We start from the raw sequence: 24,852 nt of genomic DNA on the forward strand, positions 1-24,852 counted from the left end.
TCTATAAATTGTCCACATGCGCCACATGGGCATTACTGGTTTTTAACACGCAGCTCCCATTGACTTCAATGGGGATCAGCGTTGGCACTTGAACTCCAGTAAAGTTTGCCTCAACCCAACCCAGGTATGTCCCTAATCTACAACTTACTGTTTACGCTAAGATACCATGAAGTCTTAAAAGGTATTTGAAAGCAACTTCTATGGTAAAAAGATTGAGAAAGCTGGTCTAAGCAGGTCATATATGTATATCATTAGACCGGCTAATGTTTTAAAATCAATGGCAGAATTATTGTTGAATAAAAAGTACTCACTTGACTGTGTGTATGCATGCACTGACATTTTATGTCCTTCTGTTGATGGTTTCAGTTGAGGTAGTTGAGGAGGATCTATAAAAAAATAATTACAGATTGATAATTCTGAGCCAGTAGTATTAGAAAATTTCTTTAGATGCCTTGTAAAACAGTTTTTGGGTTTTCCCCATTTTTGAACTAGCCATTAGCTTAAAGTGGTTTGTAGTTTTTTTTATCTTAGTGCATTCTATGCATTAGGATAATAAACCTCCTGTGTGCAGCAGCCCCCCTCAGCCCCCCCTAATACTTATCTGAGCCCCATCTCTATCCAGCGATGTCCACAAGTTGATAATGACTAAGCGCTAACATTTGCACAAAACGCGTCTACCTCTTTGTCCCCTGCTCCATCTGTCAACCACTTGTCATATAAAGCTTCAACAAAAGGATTTTTGGAAGTGCAGCCGTCCGGAATAATTTCCTGATGTCCACGAGTTACTCGGCCATTCGGAACTCTCCTTCTGTTTTGCTGAGACACAGCAGTGACGGCATTGGCTCCCGCTGCAGTCAATCAAAGTCAGATAGCCAATCAGAAGAGAGAGGGGCTGGGGGCAAACCGGGGGTCAGTGTCTGAATGACTCGGATGCCCACATAGCAAGCTGCTTGCTGTGGGACACTCAACAGGAAGGGGGGGGGGCAGGAGAGCCGAAGTGGCAATTGTTTCACCATGTTGTTAATGGCTTCTGAATTTACCCTCTGCAAATTGCTATACACACTTACAAATTTAACGCCCAAACTGTTTCGCGGGCCTCTAAACCTCAAACTGCAAATTTTAAATGAAGCCCATAGTAGACAAAACTATGAATCACCAACTTAGTATATCAATTTAATTTAAATTATAAAAATGTACAGGGTGGGCCATTTATATGGATACACCTTAATAAAATGGGAGTGGTTGGTTATATTAACTTCCTGTTTGTGGCACATTAGTATATGTGAGGGGGGAAACTTTTCAAGATGGGTGGTGACCATGGCAGCCATTTTGAAGTCGGACATTTTGAATCCAACTTTTGTTTTTTCAATAGGAAGAGGATCATGTGACACATCAATCTTATTGGGAATTTCACAAGAAAAACAATGGTGTGCTTGGTTTTAACGTAACTTTATTCTTTCATGAGTTATTTACAAGTTTCTGACCACTTATAAAATGTGTTCAATGTGCTCTCCAGTGACATGCGGCGAGTGCTACGCTGTGGGCTCTTGCTGAATGAAGCTAGGACAGCCACTGATGTTTCTTTATTAGACCCCTTTCACACTGGATACGCCTATAGCGGAGTGGTAAAATCGTGGTAAAAAACTGCTATTTTAGAGCGATTTTACCGCGATTTCACTTCTCCGCTATAGGCGTATCCAGTGTGAAAGGGGTCTAATGAAGAAACATCAGTGGCTGTAGGACAGCTTCATTCAGCAAGAGCCCACAGCCTAGCACTCGACACATGTCACTGAAGAGCACATTGAACACATTTTATAAGTGGTCAGAAACTTGTAAATAACTCATGAAAGAATAAAGTTATGTTAAAAGCACACCATTGTTTTTCTTGTGAAATTCCCAATAAGTTTGATGTGTCACATGACCCTCTTCCTATTGAAAAAACAAAAGTTGGATTCAAAATGGCTGACTTCAAATTTGCCGCCATGGTCCCCACCCATCTTGAAAAGTTTCCCCCCTCACATATACTAATGTGCCACAAACAGGAAGTTAATATCACCAACCACTCCCATTTTGTTAAGGTGTATCCAAATAAATGCCCACCCTGTAGTATGTATATATGTAGTTTGCCTACTTACAAAGAAATGAAGGGTCTATAATTTTTATTATAGGTGTATTTTAAATGATAGAGACAGAATATCAACTAAAAATCCAGAAAAATATACAAATGTTGTAAATTGAGGAGATCGCTCCGTTGATCCCCGCTGAGCCGGCGGATGACAGAGACCGCCCTGTCTTTTCTACGCTCTCCCCTATGGGGGGATCGGATGAACACAGACCGTATATCCGTGTTCATCCGATCCGCAGACGGAAGGAAAAATAGGGATTTCTTCCGTCTGCAGAATCGGATCATTGCGGAGGCGGACGAGATCGGGTGTCAGCAGATGTTCATCCGCTGACACCTGCAATCTCATAGGGACCAATGTATTTCCCTTTTTCATCCGCAATCGAATGGATAAAAAAGCGGACATACGGTCCGCAGGTGTGAAAGGGGCCTAAATGAAAACAACTACTGAAACAACAACTACCACAGAAAAAACAACAGAAACATCAACAACAACTGAATTCAACGACAACAACTGAAACAACAACAACTACAACTACAACTGAAACGTCAACTACTGAATTTTTTAATTTCCGAATATTCAAATTTACGAATTTATGAATTTTTGGCCCAACGCTTATGTCAATAGGCTTTTTTCTTGCTAAAAGCAGGTTTTGCAGGTTATAAGCAGGTCAAATGCAGGTCAAATGCAGCACTCAATGAATTGTGATTAGTCTCAGAAGCGTCCCAAACAAAGCAGATATTAGTAAAACCCAACTGTTACCGAAACAAGTGCCTCCATTTGAAGATATTTTCACTCTATCCCTATCCTAGTGACAGCAATAAATTGTGTGAAATTCCCCAACAGGGACAGAGAAAGCAAGCCCTAGCCTATTCCCACTTACGCCCCCCCCCCCACACCATTCCCCCTCAATGCACACAGCCACACCCACGTCCGCTATCTTATAAATTTTAAATGTATCTGTTGTATTGTGAAATGCACTATATATTGTTGTCCCCGATGAATTGCTGCAGGTGCTGACCATCCATCTGTGCATGCCCCTAGGGCAGTGGTTCTCAACCTTTTAGTGCCATGAAAATTTTCCAAGTTGTGGGGACCCCTAACAGTAAAATTATTTTTGTAGCGTGGTTTGTAAGCACCCAAGGCAAGACAAGTAATTTGCGCCCCTAACCCACGGACATTTAGCGCTCCCTGAGTCCCCTCCAATCATACAGTATTAAAACCTCATATGGTGCATTTTAGGATGTACCACTCTTTCTCTTTGTTCTCCTCTTTTTCCCTTTTATCTCTCTCTATCCTAATTTCTTGTTTTTCCTCCACCCCTCTCTCTAGCTGTCTTTCTTGTTTTTTCTCTTAGGCCTCGTACACACGACCGAACATGTCTTCTGAAATTGGTCCGCTGACCAGTTTCAGCAGACACGTTTGGTCGTGTGTACAGCCGACCGGACCGGATTCCCGGCCGAGCGGACTTTTTTCCAGCGGACAAATATTTCTTAGCATGCTAAGAAACATGTCCGCTGGAAGCCTGTCCGTCGGTCGTCTTCGGTCGTCTGTACAGACTCACCAGACACGTCCAATCGGCCGCCATCCCTCGCATGCGTCGAAGTGATTCGACGCATGCGTGAAAGCATTGACCTTCCACGGCGAGGCCACGTCGCGACACGTCACCGCGTTTGTTTTCCGCTGGGATTTTGGTCTGATGGTGTGTACAGCCATCAGACCAAAATCCAGCAGCGGACATGTCCGATGAAAACGGTCCGCGGACCGTTTACATCGGACAGATCCGCTGGTGTGTACGGGGCCTTATTCTTTCTCTCCCTTTTTCTTTCTTCCTCCCCCTCTTTTCCTCTCCCTTCCATGTATTCTCTATTTTAATTCCTTTTCTTACTCCTTGGTGGAGGGGGAATGGGATGAGTTGCAGTGCTGGGGGGAGTTCTGATCAGCCAACTTAGGTGCTCTTGATGAAGGTCATCTGCTGATCTGAGAACTGTAGTGGGGACTTTTAATGGCAACTCTAATCACAGGCAGTGTTACCCACTGTGTCTATGACTTTGTGGTGTCTCGTAGCAGTGACACCTATGCTGAAATCAGGAGATAGGGTCTCCTCCAGCCTCTCCCACCTCACAATCCTCACCAATCAGCAGACCTCTAGTCTCTGCCCCCCAGCCATGCTGTGAACTGAATGGGTGGCTGCAAAGAGGCTGAGTGGGTGGCCGTGTGCTCCAGGAACAGCCCAGCTGGAAGGCCACCGGCTCCAGAGACAGCCCTGCTGAGCAGCCGCAAAAAGGCTGGGAGAGTGGTGTGGGCTTCAGGAACAGCCCAGGATCTGGTGACCCCTGGCAAATCATCATTTGACCCCCGAGGGGGTCCCGACCCCCAGGTTGAGAACCACTGCCCTAGGGGGTCTTTCCTATAGCGTGACTCCTTGCAAGCCACACCGGGGTGCCGAATGGTCGGGGAGCATATGGAACCTCTTGGAGGCTTTTGGAAGAACTCTGGCCAAAGAGATTTTTCTCAAATACCCCTATCTCTGATAACTACATACCATGTCTTTTTTGCCACTTATATCCAATTTTGGCCATAGCCACTCACTGTATCACTCGGCCCCGCTCTTCGGCGCGCCGCATCATTGGATATGATTGACAGCAGCACCAGCCAATGGCTGTGCTGCTTTTAATCCATCCGCTCTAGCCAATCAACAGCCAGGCTGAGTGGCGAAGAGGATGACGGGACCGAGCGCGGGACTTTCGAGGGGTCAGGTAAGTATAATGGGGGGCTGGAAGTTTTTTCACCTTAAAGCGGAGGTTCACCCTAAAAAACATCAATATACCATTACATGCAGCATACTTCCGACAGCTACAGTATGCTGGTATTTTTTTTTTTCGCTGTACGTACCGTTTTATAGTTCTTTTTCTTTTCTCACTCCCGCGGGGAATAGGCATTCCTATGAAGAGGCGTAGATGATTGACGTGCGGATAAGGCGTGTCACGCGTTCCGAAAATATCCGGACTGGGACTCGGCTCTATACGGCGCTATACGGCGCCAGCGCACAGACTAGGAGCCGTGTAGAGCTGACTGCGCAGGCGCCGTATATAGCCGAGTCCCAGTTCGGCTATTTTCGGAACGCGTGACGCGCCTTATCCGCACGTCAATTATCTACGCCTCTTCATAGGAACGCCTATTCCCCGCGGAATGGAATATAATTGTTTTAGGGTGAACCTCCGCTTTAATGCATAGAATGCATTAAGATGGAAAAACTTTTTCCTTTACAACCCATTTAAACTCTGCTGCTAAAAAAAACACATTGGGGAACCTTCCCATATTGCAATAGGAACCTGAAGACATTTTAACCCTTCCCGTTTGATTTTGATGAAATTAAACACTGCTTACCCACAAAGGTTATAGGCACTGAAGGAACATGTTTCTTCTTCCCATTTGTTAACTGTGACCACAAAAGCCTTTTTGTCGTAGCTTCATTTTGTTTCTCAAACAGCTCACTGTCCACTCTTAGGGGAGTTACAATGACAGGCATTTCACGTTTAGGTGGGGTTGTTTTCAATGGGGTATGCACTGTAGCCAGAGTTTCAGGAGATCTATTCAGAGTTGAGCTCCACGGTGAAGGACCTTTTTCCTTTGCAGAGACATCTTCATTGGAAGTTATATTTCTTTCAGTGACAGAGACAGCAATTTTTTGTTGAGTTTTTTCTGTCCAAAAGGGCATTACAGTATGTGGTCTTTGCAACATCTCAAGAGCAGCCATTGTTGTCCAGCCTGGTAATTTATGTGATGACACTTCTTGAGTTTTATGGGTCAGAAATGATATACTGTGTTCTCTTAAAACATTTTGTGGTAGTAAGGATATTTTGTCAGAAGGCGGGTGGCCTTTTTGTTCAACGGTTCCCAACAACAAAGGCAGTTTAGTAGGAGCAATTTTGTGTTCTTTTAAAGCAAATCCATGTAGCAATTGTGGAAGCTTGGTAGGAATCTGATTTTGACTTTCCAAATTATATTGTTGATTGTCAGAAAAAGATGTATTTTGTCCTGTCTTTGAAATCCCAGGAATATTCATTGGGAGTGTTGTAGGAAACACTTTCTGGATGGGTTCATCATTTCCTGCGAGGTTTATTGTGATAACTTGGTCACCAGTAGCTTCTAAAGGAGCACTTGAAGTAGCTAAATGGAAATGCACAATATTTATAAAAAGCATAAAAGATGTGCGTAACATAAGTCCAAAACACATGGGGCTAGATTCAGGTAGCTGCGCTTGATCTCACGGCGGCGCAGCGTATCGTATTTATGCTACGCCGCCGCAACTTACAGGAGCAAGTGCAGTATTCACAAAGCACTTGCTCCGTAAGTTGCGGTGGCGTAGCGTAAATGGGGCCGGCGTAAGCGCGCGTAATTCAAATGTGGAAGGGGGGCGTGTTTTATGTAAATCTATGATGACCTGACGTGATAGACATTTTGTACGAACGGCGCATGCGCCGTCCGTGTACATATCCCAGTGTGCATTGCTCCCAAGTACGCTGCAACAACGTATTGGTTTCGACGTGAACGTAAATTACGTCCAGCCCTATTCTCGAACGACTTACGCAAACGACGTAAAAAATTCAAAAGTCGAAGCGGGAACGACGTCCATACTTAACATTGCGTGCACCTCATAGAAGCAGGAGCAACGTTACGCCGGAAAAAGCCTTACGCAAACGACGTAAAAAACTACCGCCGGGCGCACGTACATTTGTGAATCGGCGTATCTAGGTAATTTGCATACTCTACGCCGAAAACGACGGAAGCACCACCTAGCGGCCAACGTGAGAATGCACCCTAAGATACGACGGTGAATTACGCCAGTCGGATCTTAGGCTAATGTCGGCGTATCTTGCTTTCTGAATACAGAAAGAAGATACGCCGGCGCAGATTTGAATTTACGCGGCGTATCAATAGATACGCTGGCGTAAATTCTTTCTGAATCTACCCCAATGTAATATATTGCACCTTACCAGTCCTTAGATGTGGTGGCCAGAGATTGGGCAAGATCATCTAGTGCCAATGGCGACAATGACAAAATGCCCCCCCCCCCCATTAAGCTTTATCGTTTTTTACAGCTGCTCCCCATTGCTTGCATTACCGCCTCTCATTGGAGCTCAAACCCACTGTAAACTGCATAGTGAGGGATCTAGGTTCCACGCTTCTTATGAGAATCTAATGCCTGATGATCTGAGGTGGAGCTGAGGTGGTGATGCTAGCATTGTGAATTACAGTGGAATCTCGGATTGCGAGTAACGCGGTTAACGAGCGTTTCACAATACGAGCACTGTATTCAAAAAAAGTCCTAACTCGGTTTGCGAGTGTTGTCTTGCAAAACGTGCAGGATTCAAGCCAAAGCGGTGTGCAGTACCGCGTTTGGCCTGAGGTGGGGGGGGGCGCCGGAGCCGAGCCAATCGGCGCCGTTCAGAGCCATTCGGAAACGGTCTGATGGACCGTTTTCATCGGACCAAACCGATCGTGTGTGGGCCCCATCGGTTATTTATCCATAGGTTAAAAAAAAGCAATCTTGTTTTAAATTTAACCGATGGATTCCTAACCGATAGAAAAAAACGATCGTTAGTAGGCACGTCCATCGGTTTAAAATCCACGCATGCTCAGAATCAAGTCGACGCATGCTTGGAAGCATTTAACTTTGTTTTTTTTTCAGCACGTTGTTGTGTTTTACGTCACCGCGTTCTGACACAATAATTTTTTTAACTGATGGTGTGTAGGCACGCCTGACCATCAGTCTGCTTCGTCGGTTAACTGATGAAAATCGTCCATCAGACCGTTCTCATCGGATGGACCGATCGTGTGTACAGGGCTTTATGGAATGCTTGTTATACAGTATATACTTCAGTATACCATACTAACATCACAAAAAGATCTAAACACACTGGGCCGGATTCAGATACAATGGCGTATCTGTCCGGCACGCGTAACGTATCTCCGATACGTTACGCCGCTCTAACGCGCAAGTTCTTTATTCAGAAAGAACTTGCACCCTTAGTTACGGCGGCTTAACGTATGTGTTGCGGCGTTAGGCCGCGTAATTCAAATGGGGATGTCGGGGGCGTGTATTATTTAAATCTAACTTGACCCCGCGCTTTTGACGTATTATTTGAACGGCCCATGCGCCGTCCGTAAAATATCCCAGTGTGCATTGCTCTAAATGACGTCGCAAGGACGTCATTGCTTTCGACGTGAAAGTAAATTACGTCCAGCCGTATTCGCAAACGACTTGCGCAAACAACGCAAAATTTCAAAACTCGGCGCAGAAACGACCGCCATACTTAACATTAGCTACCCTTCATACAGCAGGGGTAACTGTACGCCGGAAAAAGCCGAACGCAAACGACGTAAAAAAAAAGCGCCGGGCGGTCGTTCGTTTCTGAATCTGCGTAAATCCTCATTTGCATATTCCTTGCGTAAAAATATGGAAGCGCCACCTAGCGGCCAGCCTGGAATTGCAGCCTAAGATCCGACGGTGTAAGACACTTACACCTGTCGGATCTTAGGGATATCTAAGCATAACTGATTCTATGAATCAGTCGCACAGATACGACCGGCGGAACTCAGAGATACGACGGCGTATCAGGAGATACGCCGTCGTATCTATTTCTGAATCCGGCCCACTGAAGCAGCAGACTGTGAAAATTAATATTTGTGTCACTTTCAAAACTTTTGGCCATGGCTGTATTCTTTCTGAATGGTTTCCTTTCTTGTTGTATCCCTCTTACACTGACAACCTTCCTTATCCTCTCCACTTTCTTCACTCTACGTTCACCCATTCCTTCTCTGCCATCTCTTCTACCTCCATATCTTCCTCTAACATTGGTTTTGGTGCTCACCTTGACATCATAATGTATGTGTAGTGCTATCCACGTGATACATTATTGACATGCATTATGTTTATGGTAATTACTGGATCCTGCCTTCTATTCCTCCTTAATCTATTTTTTCTTATAAAAGTAACAATACTTAAACAATAGAGGTAAATTTAATTTACACTTACTTCGTAATGTCCAGAGTTGTGTGGGAGCGTTCATAATAAGTTCTGCATTTTCAGCAGATGTGATCAGGTTTGGTAGAACTGTCTCTAGATCTGTATGAGAAAGAACATTTTATTATATAGCCAGGGCCGTCTTTACCATAGGACAAACAGGGGTAGCTGCCCAGGGCCCTGTCACTGTTGGGGGCCCAAAGCAACCCCCTTTGAAAACAAAAAAAATATATATATATTTTTTAGGGGTCTGGAGGTCCCCAGGGGCCCGGAGGCCCCCAGGGCCCCAGATGGCAACCCCCCCCCCCCCTTTTTTTTTTTTTTTTTTTAATAAAAAAAAAATATTTTTTTAATATATTTTTATTTTATTTTTTATTAAAGGGGCAATTTTTTTTTTTAGAGGTCTGGAGGTCCCAGGGGCCCGGAGGCCCCCCTTTCTTTATTTATTTTTAAATAAAAAAAATATATTTGTTTAATATATTTTTATTTTATTTTTTATTAAAGGGACAATTTTTTTTTTTTTAGAGGTATGGAGGTCCCCAGGGGCCCGTATTTTCCCAGGGCCCCGGATGACAACCCCCTTTTTTTATAAAAATGTATTTTTTATATATATACGAAGGCATGGCAGCCCATTCAAATCAATGGGCTGCTGTGCCTGCACAAATGAGGGCCGCCAAAACACATACATGTGAACCAGCCAGGCCCAAAATAAGCTGGAGGGGGGCCCAAAAAAAATGTTTGCCCAGGGCCCAAACCATATTAAAGACGGCCCTGTATATAGTACATGTATAAAATAGAAAAAATCTTAAACGAGAATTATTGCCAAAGCTTTTTTTTGGCCATACTTTCCTTGTGGGTCTTAGGAGTGCACATACTTTTGCTCTTTTGTGACCCAGAGTCAGCTGATAGTGGGCTATTGCCTTCTATCAGCTGACGGGGTAGAGGCTCTCCAAGCTGAGGAAGAATCCAAACAATATTGTCAGGATCTCCCTGGCTGCCTGATTGACAGCTGGCTCCGCCTCTCAGCATGTACCTAAGGGCAGAGCCAATGACGCCTGCCCCCTTCCCAGCCTGGTACTCCAGTAAGACCTGGAGAAGCAGAGCGGAGAATGGTGACTGACAGTCACTGCTCTCCACTTGGAGAAGGCTGAGAACTGAGTGGTCAACGGTCATGTGATTGCTCAGTTCTGTGTCTCAGAGACAACGTAGATTAGCTGCAGCATGGGTGTATGTATGTAGATACGTTTTTTTTTAAGTCCATACTTGTCCTTTAACCACTTGACATCACCGCTATAGCTGAAATATGGCTACAGTGTGGACCTCAAATGCTGGGAGAGCGTTTATCGAGGTCCTCCCATTCTCACGCCGCCAGCGCGCCACAGGGGGCACGCGTGAGGCGCGCTCTGTGATCGCTGAGTTCTTCGGATTTGGTTGATCACAGAGCAGGGTGAAGGGCCAATCACAGTGGGCCCTTTACCCTGACAGCTGATTACGGAAGTAAACAGAAGCTGGTTACCCGCTTTTTTTTCTACACGCTGTCAGCCAGTAACCGACTTCTGTTAGAGGGACATCCGTCCCATTAGTGCCATCAGTGCTGCCTGTAAATCAGTGCCCATCAGTGCCAGCTCTTTGTGCCACCTATCGGTGCCCATCAGGGCCATCTATTAGTGCCTATCTGTTCTACCTATCAGTGCACTTCAGTGCAGCCTATCCGTGCCCATCAGTGTCACCTCATCAGTGCCGATTAGTGCAGCCTATCAGTGCTCATTAGTGGCACCTCATCAGTGCCGATCAGTGAAGGAGAAAAATTACCTGTTTGCTAAATTTTATAACAAAATATTAAAAACGTTTTTTTTTTTCAATTTTCTGTCTTTTTTTGTTTGTTTAGCAAACAATAAATAACGCTGGGGTGATTAAATACCACCAGAAGAAAGCTCTATTTTTGTGAAACAAATGATAAAAAATGTATTTGGGTGCAGTGTTGCATGACCGCGCAATTGTCATTAAAAGTGTGAGAGTGCTGAAAGCTGGAAATTGACACTGGGCCGGATTCAGATAGATTTGTGTATCTATCTGCTGGCCGTAAATTTGGGCGCTAGTTCCGTATGCAGAAAGAACTTGCGCCCTTAGTTACGGCGGCGTAACGTATGTGTGGCGGCGTAAGCACGCCTAATTCAAATGAGGATGTTGTGGGCGTGCTTTATTTAAATTTCACTTGACCCCTCGTATTTGACGTTTTTTGTGAACGGCGCATGCGCCGTTCGTGAAAAAATCCCAGTGTGCATGCTCAAAATTACGCCGCAAAGCCTCATTGGTATCGACGTGAACGTAACTTACGCAAAGCCCTCATCGCGAACCACTTACGCAAACAATGTAAAATGTTCAAAACTCAGCGCGGGAACGACGTCCATACTTAACATTAGCTACGCCTAATATAGCAGGGGTAACTTTACGCCGGAAAAAGCCGAACGCAAACGACGTAAAAAAAAAGCGCCGGCAGGACGTACGTTTCTGAATCGCCGTAAATACCTAATTAGCATATTCCTCGCGTAACTATACGGAAGCGCCACCTAGCGGCCAGCGTAAATATGCAGCCTAAGATACGACGGTTTAAGACACTTACGCCGGTCGGATCTTAGGGAAATCTATGCGTAACTGATTCTCTGAATAAAGGCGCATAGATACGACGGCCCGCACTCAGAGATACGCCGACGTATCTCGTATCTGAATCCGGGCCACTGTCTGCAGACCAGTCTAGCAGGATAGAAGACCTGATATTTCTCTGCTGCAGTTTCACTTTCACTTACAAATCCCCTTCCCCACCATCACCCTGAAACTGGACATTGAAAGAAAAACAACAGACTGATGAGCACATCTCTCTATCACTCTATCTTCCTATTGCATTTTCATGGCACTGCAGCACAACTGAAGGGCTCCTTGTGCTGCTTCACCTTCTTCCAGCCTAAGCAAAATTTAGCAGGAGCTGATGTTAGATCAAATTCTTATGCTGCTTGCCTTTAACCACCTCAATACAGGGCACTTAAACCCCCATCCTACCCAGGCCATTTTTCAGCTTTCAGCGCTGTCACACTTTGACAATTGCACGGTCATGCTACACTGTAACCATGTGAAATTTTTATTATTTTCATCACACAAATATAACTTTCTTTTGGTGGTATTTAATCACTCCTAGGATTTTTATTTCCTCCCAAAAAAAGTCCCAAAATTCTGAAAATAAAAAAATTGCCAGATCCACAGAAGAATTACGCCGGCGTATCTATGGATACGCCGCGTAATTTCAAAGTTCCCGCGTTGTATCTCTGTTTTGTATCCACAAAACAAGATACGACAGAATCTGGGCTCGATCCGACAGTCTTAGTACGCCGTCGGATCGTAGGTGCATATTTTACGCTGGCCGCTAGGTGGCGTTTCCGTCGAATTCCGCGTTGAGTATGCAAATTAGCTAGATACGGCGATCCACGAACGTACGTCCGGCCGGCGCATTTTTTTACGTCGTTTGCGTTCGGCTTTTTCCGGCGTATATTTACCCCTGCTATATGAGGCGTATCCTATGTTAAGTATGGCCGTCGTTCCCGCGTCGAATTTTGAAAATGTTACGTCGTTTGCGTAAGTCGTTCGCGAATAGGTATTTGTGTAGAATGACGTCACCGTCGTAAGCATTGGCTTGTTCCGGTTTAATTTTGAGCATGCGCACTGGGATACCCCCACGGACGGCGCATGCACCGTTGCAAAAAAAACGTCATTTACGTCGGGTCACAACGTATTAACATAAAACACGCCCCCATCACATAGATTTGAATTGCGCGCCCTTACGCCGGGAGAATTACGCTACGCCGCCGTAACTTTAGAGGCAAATGCTTTGTGAATACAGCATTTGCCTCTCAAAGTTGCGGCGGTGTAGCGTTACTAGGATACGCTACGCCTGCATAAAAATACGATCCGCTACCTGGATCTGGCCCAAAATTTTGCAAATAAGTAATTTGTCTCCTTCACTGATGGGCACTGATGAGACGGCACCAATGGGCACTGATAGGCTGCACTGATGGGGCGGCACTTATATGCACGGATTAGGTGGCACTGATGTGGAGGCACGAATATGCCACACTTATTGGCAGGCACTGATAGGTGGCACTGATATGTGGTACTGATAAGCACTTGATGTAGATGAAACCCCTGATACAATTCTCAAGGAGAAACCCATTTCTGCCGTTTGACTCAAATCGTGAAAGTATGCAGAGAACTGAGAGAAAGCTCTGTTCCTTTCGGTGTCCAGGCAGAGAGAGAGACCGAACCCACTTTATTGGTCCCTTTAAAAACAACATGACATCACACACAAGCACATTTGATTGGTTCAGTCTATACATTTCAGTCCCTTATTACACGCCCCCTGTGACGTCTGATCTTTGCACACTGCTCACATTCTCCTTGTAAGTCCATATAAGGTATGGGGCTTTTCACAGCACATGCAGCCTCGTGTAATGTTCATTCTGGAATGTCCAGGCACATGTTTCAAAGTCTTTGGGGGGCCATCTTCTTCACTCGATGGGATGGGCCGGAAGGAGGGAGTTTAGGAGTGCGTACAAGGGAGGGATAACAGCTGTCTTCACTTAATTACTTCCTGAAGGTTCCTTTAAACCTAAAATGTCTCTTAAAGCGGGAGTTCACCCGAAAAAAATTGTTAACCTTAGATTAATGCTCATTTTGTCAAGGGGAATCGGGTAGTTTTTTTTTAATCGAAGCAGTACTTACCGTTTTAGAGAGCGATCTTCTCCGCCGCTTCTGGGTATGGTCTTCGGGACTGGGCGTTCCTATTTGATTGACAGTCTTCCGGCAGGCTTCCGACGGTCGCATACATCGCGTCACGAGTAGCCAAAAGAAGCCGAACATCGCCTGCGCACCGACATTCGGCTACTTTCGGAAAATCGTGACGCGATGTATGCGACCGTCGGAAGCCTGTCGGAAGCCTGTCAATCAAATAGGAACGCCCAGTCCCGCAGCCCATACCCGGAAGCGGCGGAGAAGATTGCTCTCTAAAACGGTAAGTACTGCTTAGATTTTAAAAAAACTACCCGATTGCCCTTGACAAAATGAGCATCAATCTAAGGTGAAAAATTAACTTTTCGGGTGAACCTCCACTTTAAGGAAAGTAACAGCACTGTGGTATATTTTCACACATACATATGTAACATTTGAGTAGCTCAGGAGGAAAGTAATCATAACACAAAATAGCATAGAATAAAATATTCATTTTATTTCACTTCCATCACAGTACTGATAGGCGGCACTGGTGGGCACTGGACACAGATAGTCGGCACTGGTGGGCACAGATAGGCGGCACTGGTGGGCAAAGATAGGCAGCATGGATAGGTGGCACTGATGGGTGGCACTGACTGGCATTGATGGGTGGCATTGATGGGCAGCAGTGATGAGCATTGATAGCAGCACTAACAGCCAGCACTGACTGGCATCACTTGTGGACACTGATTGCTGGCACCTTTGGGCATTGTTTACTGGCACTTTTGGGCACAGATTGGTGGCAATTATGGGCACTGGTTGGCACTGATTGCTGGCAGTGATGGGCAATCATTGCTGCCACTGGTGGCACTTAATTGTAATCAGGGCACTGATTACATACCTAGCTGTCCCCTGTGAGGAGATGCCGTTGATCGTCTCTCCTCTCCTCACACTCTGTTAGTGTGAGGCAAGGAGAGACGATTACCGGCTGTGATGCAATTGCCTATATGTCTCAGTTTAATTCTCCCTGCTAATTTAATTCTGTGGGTTAGAGGTAACAGGTGTTTCATGTGTGTGATTCATCTCTCTCTGTGAACACTGTTCATATGTTAAATAAGGCTAGCTTTTGAAAGGCCCTTAATTGTGTGATAACGCTGTCTAAAAACCTTTTGATACTCAGAGGTGTTAATAGGTGTCAAACTGCATGCAGGGACGAAACGTCTGCTTAGGAAACTCAGGGTGTGAAGGTGGTTTGTTGTTATGCTGTTTAAGGAATATGCAGTGATTAGACATGATGATTGTCGGTCGGTGCCGACCTGTCTAGAATGTTTTAGTAATTAGCCTTAGTGTGTGATTAGGGGGGGGTGGAGATTTCATTGTTGCTTGAATGTCTTGGACTGTATAAAAAGCTGAGAAGAAAACAATTAAAGTATGTTGTTCCAGCAGTAAGCTTGGCATGTGTGGCTTTCTGGGCGACTCCAGGGATATTCCTCCTCGTGGAATATTGGGGTGATTTTCGTTATGGGAAGAAGGGAACGTTGACGGGGATATCATTGTAATACCGTCACAACTGGTTGGAAGCAGCGGGATTTTCCCTTCTACTCTCCTTTACACCTGGATTCCAAGCAGACACTGGAAGAACTACTGGAAGTTCGTGGAAGGATTGCTAGCAACAAAACCAAGCGGGTCATCATAGCAGAATTAATGGAGCTAGACCAGGAGGACGGATTGCAGCAACGCCAGCAGTACAAGAGATGGAGACACCAGTGATTCAGGAGGAGGAATCGCCAGCCAACAAAGTAATGAGAGAGAAGCTAGCATGGTTCGGTCCGAACCCAACGGCAGATGTAGTGCTGAGAGTGATGGAGCTACAGGAGGCTTAACAAATATGAGACGCAGAGCTACAGTTAAAACTGGCAGCAGTCCAACAAGCAGCCGCACATTCTCCAAACAGTGAGTACAGCACAGCAGACACAAGGAAGATTCCGTTTAGCGCTTTTAAAGCTTTTGATGAAAAGGACTGTGAGATTGATAACTACCTGGCAGATTTTGAGAGACAATGCAACCTGCACCGAATAGCTAGAAGAGAGTGGGTTGCAATATTGTCAGGCAAACTGTCAGGCAAAGCTTCTGATGCTTTCCGGACCGTGCCAGATCAGGATATCCATAGCTACGCCCGGGTTAAAGAAGTGCTCCTGGCTCGTTATGCAGTAACCCCAGAGTCCCACCGACAGAAGTTCAGGGACTCACGCAAAACCACGAAAGACTCTTACGCGGAATGGGCATGCCAGTTGTCCCGGTCGGCCTCTAACTGGGCTAACAGCAGCCAGGCCACCACCGCAGAGGACATTTTGCAACTAATGCTCCTGGAGCAATTTTACAATCACATCCAGACGGACGTCAAAGACTGGGTGAGAGATCGCAGGCCCATGACTCTACCAGAGGCCGCTAAGTTGGCGGATGAATATGCGGATACTCGCAAGACGAACCAGGTCACACCACAGGAACAACCTCCACGACCAACGGTGCCCTCACACCCACCAACCGCTAGATACCAACCTCCTAACAGACCGGTGACATCTAGCCCTCGCTATCCACGCCAGGAGGACAACGAACAACGTTGCTTCCGGTGCAAACAGCTGGGTCACTTCAAGCAGAATTGCCCCATGAATGACAACACCAGGTCAAATTGGTCTCAACCTGGGTACCGCCCACCAGCAGCAGCCCATTGTGTAGACTCGGCTTGGGATCCCCAGGAGCTGGGTCGGGAAGAACCATTGGGCACCCCTTACGAAGCCCTCATGGTACAATCTGTTATTACGGACAACAGGGAACACCATTGTCAGCTGGTCATGGGCGCCAGCCCTGAGCCGGAGGGGCCCTGGAGGGAGCTGGGCAGAAAGAGGCACCGCCGGCCACCCTCCAAGAAGAAGAGGTCCTGGAAGCCGTATAACAAGCTGACCTGGGAGGAGAAGAAGCGACTGGAGGAGAGGGAGTCGCAGCGGGCGTCCCAGATGCGGGCCGAGATGTTCGCCAAGGGCCCACCGGTGGCCCCTTACACCACCACCCAGTTCCTGATGATGAAGGACCACGTGGAGAGCCTGCAGGACATGAGCAAGCAGGATCTGATCCGTGAGTACATAGAGCTGGAGGAGTGCATAAGCCGCATGGAGGAGGAGAACAACCACCTGAGGTCACAGCAGGCTGACCCCCCCAGGTTCCATGAACTGGAGATGGAGCTGGAGAAGCTCAAAGAGGAGAACCAGCGGCTGCGGAGGGAGCAGAGGGTGGCTGACCCTATGGGGCACTGATCCCCCCCCCGGACTCTGAGCACCAGTACTACAGCATTTCAACAAATATAACTTTTTCTTTTTATGAATCTCCTGTGATTGTCACTTCAGAGCCATAACCTGCCCCCTCCCATAGCGGGACACCTAGATGGCGGCGCACAGACCCATTCGCCGTCTTCACACTGACTTCTGGTGACTCTGCAGATCGCACAAAGACTTGGACTGACCGGCGTGTGATCTGACGACCCGGTGACATACCTAAGTCGGAAGCAGTTGCCAAGGGAGGTCAGTTACGCCAAACTGAGTTAACCTCTGACTGAAAGCTCTGAACCCGTCAACCCTACTGGACCAGGGAAGGTCCAACCGGGTTTGCCGGAGCAGGGAGAAAAAGGGGGGCCATTGTGATGCAATTGCCTATATGTCTCAGTTTAATTCTCCCTGCTAATTTAATTCTGTGGGTTAGAGGTAACAGGTGTTTCATGTGTGTGATTCATCTCTCTCTGTGAATACTGTTCATATGTTAAATAAGGCTAGCTTTTGAAAGGCCCTTAATTGTGTGATAACGCTGTCTAAAAACCTTTTGATACTCAGAGGTGTTAATAGGTGTCAAACTGCATGCAGGGACGAAACGTCTGCTTAGGAAACTCAGGGTGTGAAGGTGGTTTGTTGTTATGCTGTTTAAGGAATATGCAGTGATTAGACATGATGATTGTCGATCGGTGCCGACCTGTCTAGAATGTTTTAGTAATTAGCCTTAGTGTGTGATTAGGGGGGGTGGAGATTTCATTATTGCTTGAATGTCTTGGACTGTATAAAAAGCTGAGAAGAAAACCATTAAAGTGTGTTGTTCCAGCAGTGTGGCTTTCTGGGCGACTCCAGGGATATTCCTCCTCGTGGAATATTGGGGTGATTTTCGTTATGGGAAGAAGGGAACGTTGACGGGGAAATCATTGTAATACCGTCACACCGGCATAGCCTTGTTTACATGTGACCGGCTGTGATTGACGGCCGCGGCTCTTTACATAGATCGGGGTCGCGCCGTGTCCTAACAACACGGCGAGGCTGCGATTGAGGTGCTGCGCGGCCCCGGGGGCGCACGAGAGTGGTCGTTCTAGGCAGCCGTCATATGACGTCCACCAAGAACGAGAGCCGCACCGCTCAGCCGTCATTTGGCGGTGGGCGGACGGCAAGTGGTTAAAAGCACTTTTAATTATGTATTTTTAATAAATATAGAGCTGCATTTCTTTGTGTCTTTTATTTGCCTACAAGTTAAACATTAAGGTATATTTTACAATTATGCGCTTATACACTTAAGTTTCCCCTTAAAAACTCATGAAGACCACCCTTGCCTCTGTGGGTTAACAATAAATATGATGAAAATAAATTGGCTTCTACTTCACTACAGCAGTTTAATGAGCTGTTTTCTGCTGCGCTCGCTTGATTACATGATTGACAAATGGAAGTGGTTTGAGAAATACAAAGAATACGAACTTATTGAGATGAATGAGCAATTAGGTGCAGGGAACAAGCCAGCCTCGCTGTAGTTATCATGTTATTATTTAATTACAGCGATTTATGAAATTGAAATGTTTCATGTTTATTTTTCTCCCTTCCAGAAAATAATGTCGGCGGTACAGAAACATATTAATTAGTTATTCGAAAAAAGAAATAAATAAATAAAACAGAGATGACTTACCCGTAATGGTAGAATTAGATCGGGGGAAGGTAACATTTACGACGGGCATCTTTTCTGTCAAATCCCAAAAGTCGGATAAATTTCGTCCTAATGAAAAAAAATATATTTCCATAAGTAACGTGACAATTTCCCTGTTCTGGGCTCTTGTATTCGCTAAGTGTATTTCTGTTACCTGTTCTGCCTGTCATAACACAGAAATATATGCAATCTGATTCATTGCTCTGGCTTACTGAAAGAAAAAAAAAAGACATTGCTTTTTAATCAGGAAAAACAACCTTGTTCGGAAACGTTAGAATTCAATATTCTGTTAATTTCATGAGTTTTGTATTCAGAATAAATCTACTGGAAAGTGTTGAGCAAGAAAGGAAAAGTTTTACTATTGCAACAAGGGATTAAAGAGAAAGTAAAGCCGCAACTTTTTAATGGAGTTTAGGAAGTTATGTGAAAGTCGTATCAGGTTTTTAATGACATATATATTCCCTTCGCCCCTGATGACGTTAGTTCTGACGAAACGTGTAGGACGGAGCCAGTGCTTCTGATGTCACTAGGCTCTTCTCAGCTAGGAAGTGTTTGGATCGCATTCCGGGAACTGCGTTTTTCTGATGATTTGCACTTTATGTTTTTATTCATGTGAGTAGTTAGTACTTTTAATAAATAATATTTTTAAGGGTTTTCAGCTATGTGGTTTTCTTGGCTCTTTTTCTATGTACTAAAATATTTAACAATAGTGCGCTAAAATCAATCTCCTAATATTGCACAGAACTATCGGATATAATGTGAATATCTACAAACAAATGAAACATCTTTAACCGTGAAAGTAAAAATCCACTGTGCAGACAAATGTTCACCACCACCTGATTGTGATTTGCCTGCTCACCTTCTAAAAAACAATTAATGAGTGCCGTCAGCTTAAAGACACCTATCCTTATTGCAATTAGTCCATAGATTGATTTCCAAATGGTAGCTCACAGTTCTATCTGGAATTCTCTGTGGGCGATGGTTCTCAAATAAAAACAAAATATAATCATTGCGCAAGATTGCTCTAATAATATTTAGGGCTGCGGAAATTAACGATTAATTCCTCGATTAATCGTAAAAAAATTTGATCAGTCAAAATTCTTTTGATCGGTACTAGTGGTGCAACGGATCGTAAATGATCACCATATGCGGATCGGCACACCACGTGATCCATAGGAAAGGCCGCAGCTTCGGCCTAGCTCTTGGAGCGGTGGCCAACTGGGTCCACCGGGCGGCGGCCTAGGTGAGCCTAGAGCGGCGCGCTGACGTTATCACCCGGCCTTAACTGCTCGTGTTTAGCCAGCTTCTCTGGTAAGACTAAGCAAGCACTAATCTTCCTATACAGTGGGGGAGGTGTGGACCATATTACAGTGGGGGAGATTGCCAGCTTGCAGGTTGAAAAAAGACACAAGTCCATCAAGTTCAACCATAAAAAACAAACAAAAATGTAATAATATCATACAATCCCATATACCCAATCTACACCCACAGCTGATCCAGAGGAAGGCGAAAAACCCCAGCAGAGCATGATCCAATTTGCTACAGCAGGGGAAAAAAATCCTTCCTGTTCCCCCTAGAGGCAATCGGATTTTCCCTGGATCAACTTTACTTATAAATGTTAGTATCCAGTTATATTCTGTACATTTAGGAAATAATCCAGGCCTTTTTTAAAGCAATCTACTGAACTGGCCAGAACCACCTTTGGAGGGAGTCTATTCCACATTTTCACAGCTCTTACTGTGAAGAAACCTTTCCGTATTTGGAGATGACATCTCTTTTCCTCTAGACGTAAAAAATTGTCCTCAGTGTTGACCTTAAAGCGAATAACTCAACACCAAGTTCACTATATGGACCCCTTATATATTTGTACATGGTGATCATATCCCCCCTTAATCTCCTCTTCTCAAGAGTGAATAAATTCAGTTCCTCTAATCTTTCCTCATAGCTGAGCTCCTTCATGCCTCTTATCAGTTTGGTTGCCCTTCTCTGCACTTTCTCCAGTTCCCCGATATCTTTTTTGAGAACTGGTGCCCAAAACTGAAATGCATATTCCAGATGAGGTCTTACTAATGATTTGTACAGGGGGGCAAAATGATATCTCTCTTTCTGGAGTCCATAACTCTCCTAATACAAGAAAGGACTTTGCTCGCTTTGGAAACCGCAGCTCGGCATTGCTTGCCATTATTGAGCTTATGATCAACTAAAACCCCCAGAACCTTCTCCACTATGGATCCCCACTTGGGCCAGAGCATCAGTTCCCAGTCTTCCAGGTAGTTTGCGGTAGAGCATGTTTGCTTTGTTGGGCACTAACGCATTTCGCCTTGATTAAACCTTGTTGTAAAGCACTACTGCTCTACATAGAACTCTACCACAAGGAGTGATGTGATCAGAGCCATTTGTAGATAGAGTTTGCGGCGCCACAGGGAGCAGAAACGGGGTGTGGGGGCGACACTCAATTAAGCTGTTCCCTGTGCTTAAAGCGGTGGTTCACCCTGCAGAACAACATTTCAGCATAAAATCTGGCATAGTAGCGCGAGCTACACTATGCCGGTCTTAATTTTTTTATCCCCGTACTCACGGTTATATCGTACATAGATGATTCCGTCTGCCGCGGGGAATGGGCGTTCCTAGCAAGAGGGAGGGTGATTGACGGCCGGCTCTGGCACGTCACGCTCCCCGAAGACAGCCGGAGTAGGTCTCGGCTCTTCACGGCGCCTGCGCACAGGCTATGCGCAGGCGCCGTGAAGAGCCAAGCCTATTTCGGCTATTTCCGGAGAAGCGTGACTTGCCAGGGCCGGCCGTCAATCACCTTCCCTCTCCATAGGAACGCCCATTCCCCGGAATCTTCTATGTACGATATAACAGTGAGTACGGGGATAAAAAAATACAGACAGGCATACTGTAGCTCGCGCTACTATGCCGAATTTAATGCTAGATTTTTTTTTTTTTTTATATAGGGTGAACCCCCGCTTTAATTGTTTAGCATAGCAGCCCCAAATGTGGAGCTTCCATAGGGAATACGATTAAAGACACAGCGGCAGCAGAAGCTTGAAGCAGATCGTGAATCACTACTGCATTCGGAAGGTGGGAAGCTCTCTCTGTCAAGACCTGAGGGACCGGGAAAGAATCCAGTGTGAATCTCTTTAAAACCACACAAAACAAAATCGTATACTTTAAAAACTTACCGGACACAATGGACGTGGATTTGAAAAGTTCTTTAAGAGAACTAGATGAATTTCCAACTATGTCCAATAGCAAAACCGTGTAATCTGGAAAGCAAATACAATTATTAGTGTTTATTGCTAATTTCCAGGTGTAGCAAAGGGGGGCTTTAACAAATTCCATCTGACCACCATCCCCTTTAACTCATCTAATAATTTTATTTAAAAAAAAAATCTCCCTATAACCCTATTTACCTGCCTGAATTTGCCATTACGTGACACCAGTGGCGGTTCGTCCATAGAGGGCGCTGGAGCGCCGCCCCCCTCTGGCTCTTGCCCACCACTGAGTCTTATAACATATATTAATGCATTGTATGAATGTATGTTATTGTTGCCAGCTGCCGCTGGTCTATTCAGAGATGGCCGGAACTTGAGCGCCGGCCACCTGAATAAACGGCAGCTGGTTGGCTGTGCAGAAGTGCCTATCAGAGCCAGCGGCTCTGATAGGCTTTCCGAGTACAGCCCTCGGCTCCCGGATGTCTTATCCTCGGGACGTATGGAGGGTGCGTTCCTTGGATAAGACTGACGGCTGTCTCAGCCAATCAGGTTCCCCGATTCTGGTTATCGGTAACCTGATTGGCTGAAGCGTCACCAAGACGGGAGAAGACATTGAGGGACGTGAAAGGAGTAAGGTAAGCGCATTTTACAGGGCACAGCGGCGACAATGGGCAGAGAGGCGACAATGGGCACAGTGGTGACAATGGGCACAGTGGTGACAATTGGCACAGTGGCAACAATTAAAGGGCACAGTGACATGCACAGTGGCAATAATGGGCACAGTGGCGACAATTAAAGGGCACAGTGGTGACAATTGGCACAGTGGCAACAATTGAGGAGCACAGTGGCTGCGTTTGATGGCATGGCACAGTGGTGACTAGGGATGAGCCGAACATACCCGGGTTCGGTTCGCATCAGAACGTTCGAACAGACCGCGGGTTCGCGCGAACATTTAGAACCCCATTGAAGTCTATGGGACTCGAACGTTCGAATTCAAAAACGATCATTTTAAAGACCAATATTCAATTTAATGTTGGTAAACGTCTTTCAGAACCCGGGTCTTGCCCCAGGGAACATGTATCAATCGAAAAAAATATTTTAAAAACGGACGTTTTTGCGGAGCAGCGATTTTAATGATGTTTAAAGTGAAAAAAAAAAAATGAAAAATTCCTTCAAATATCACACCTGCTGTGTGTCTCTAGTAGTGGCACATGTTTAGAAATGTCCCTGCACAACATTAAATTATTATAAGAACAAAGTAATTTAATACTGGTTGCGCACGTGCTGTGTGGGAACAATATCTCGATTATTTTAGGGGTGGTGGGGGGGTGGCATTATCTTTTTGGGAAAGCAAAATTGTAGAAAAAAGGGCACCCCTCAAACATACTGTAATTGTAGCGCAACAAAGAGCCACGTGCAAAGTATTGCATCAAAAATTGTTATTAGGCGCCCTTGTTACACAGGGGCATAAAAATGTGTCCGTAGGCGCAACATAACACTGCAACCCCTCCCAATATCTGTAATTGGAGCGCAACAAGGAGCCACGTGCAAAGTATTGCATCAAAAATTGTTATTAGGTGCCCCTGTTACACAGGGGCATAAAAATGTGTCCGTAGGCGCAACATAACACTGCAACCCCTCCCAATATCTGTAATTGTAGCGCAACAAAGAGCCACGTGCAAAGTATTGCATCAAAAATTGTTATTAGGCGCCCTTGTTACACAGGGGCATAAAAATGTGTCCGTAGGCGCAACATAACACTGCAACCCCTCCCAATATCTGTAATTGGAGCGCAACAAGGAGCCACGTGCAAAGTATTGCATCAAAAATTGTTATTAGGTGCCCCTGTTACACAGGGGCATAAAAATGTGTCCGTAGGCGCAACATAACACTGCAACCCCTCCCAATATCTGTAATTGTAGCGCAACAAAGAGCCACGTGCAAAGTATTGCATCAAAAATTGTTATTAGGCGCCCTTGTTACACAGGGGCATAAAAATGTGTCCGTAGGCGCAACATAACACTGCAACCCCTCCCAATATCTGTAATTGGAGCGCAACAAGGAGCCACGTGCAAAGTATTGCATCAAAAATTGTTATTAGGTGCCCCTGTTACACAGGGGCATAAAAATGTGTCCGTAGGCGCAACATAACACTGCAACCCCTCCCAATATCTGTAATTGGAGCGCAACAAGGAGCCACGTGCAAAGTATTGCATCAAAAATTGTTATTAGGTGCCCCTGTTACACAGGGGCATAAAAATGTGTCCGTAGGCGCAACATAACACTGCAACCCCTCCCAATATCTGTAATTGTAGCGCAACAAAGAGCCACGTGCAAAGTATTGCATCAAAAATTGTTATTAGGCGCCCTTGTTACACAGGGGCATAAAAATGTGTCCGTAGGCGCAACATAACACTGCAACCCCTCCCAATATCTGTAATTGGAGCGCAACAAGGAGCCACGTGCAAAGTATTGCATCAAAAATTGTTATTAGACACCCCTGTTACACAGGGGCAGAAAAATTAGGCCTTAGGCCACGTGCAAAGTATTGCATCCAAAATTGTTATTAGGCGCAACATAACACTGCAACCCCTCCCAATATCTGTAATTGGAGCGCAACAAGGAGCCACGTGCAAAGTATTGCATCAAAAATTGTTATTTGACGCCCCTGTTACACAGGGGCACAAAAATTAGGCCTTAGGCCACGTGCAAAGTATTGCAT

General features: G+C 45.4%; 1 protein-coding gene across 1 annotated transcript in view; it reads right to left on the reverse strand.

Annotated features, from left to right (window-relative positions):
- The window catches only part of HHLA1 (HERV-H LTR-associating 1), a 74,015-nt gene that overhangs the window by 23,195 nt on the left and 25,968 nt on the right, over positions 1-24,852 (reverse strand). Inside the window, exons 6-11 of the mRNA XM_040352020.1 lie at positions 22,098-22,181; positions 19,067-19,123; positions 18,895-18,981; positions 9,166-9,255; positions 5,514-6,296; positions 312-386 (exon numbers count right to left, since the gene is read on the reverse strand). Of these exons, the coding sequence (XP_040207954.1) occupies positions 312-386; positions 5,514-6,296; positions 9,166-9,255; positions 18,895-18,981; positions 19,067-19,123; positions 22,098-22,181 (1,176 nt within the window). The remainder of the gene's footprint in view (positions 1-311; positions 387-5,513; positions 6,297-9,165; positions 9,256-18,894; positions 18,982-19,066; positions 19,124-22,097; positions 22,182-24,852) is intronic.

This window comes from Rana temporaria, chromosome 5 (genome assembly GCF_905171775.1).
Source record: "Rana temporaria chromosome 5, aRanTem1.1, whole genome shotgun sequence".
NCBI lineage: Eukaryota > Metazoa > Chordata > Amphibia > Anura > Ranidae > Rana > Rana temporaria.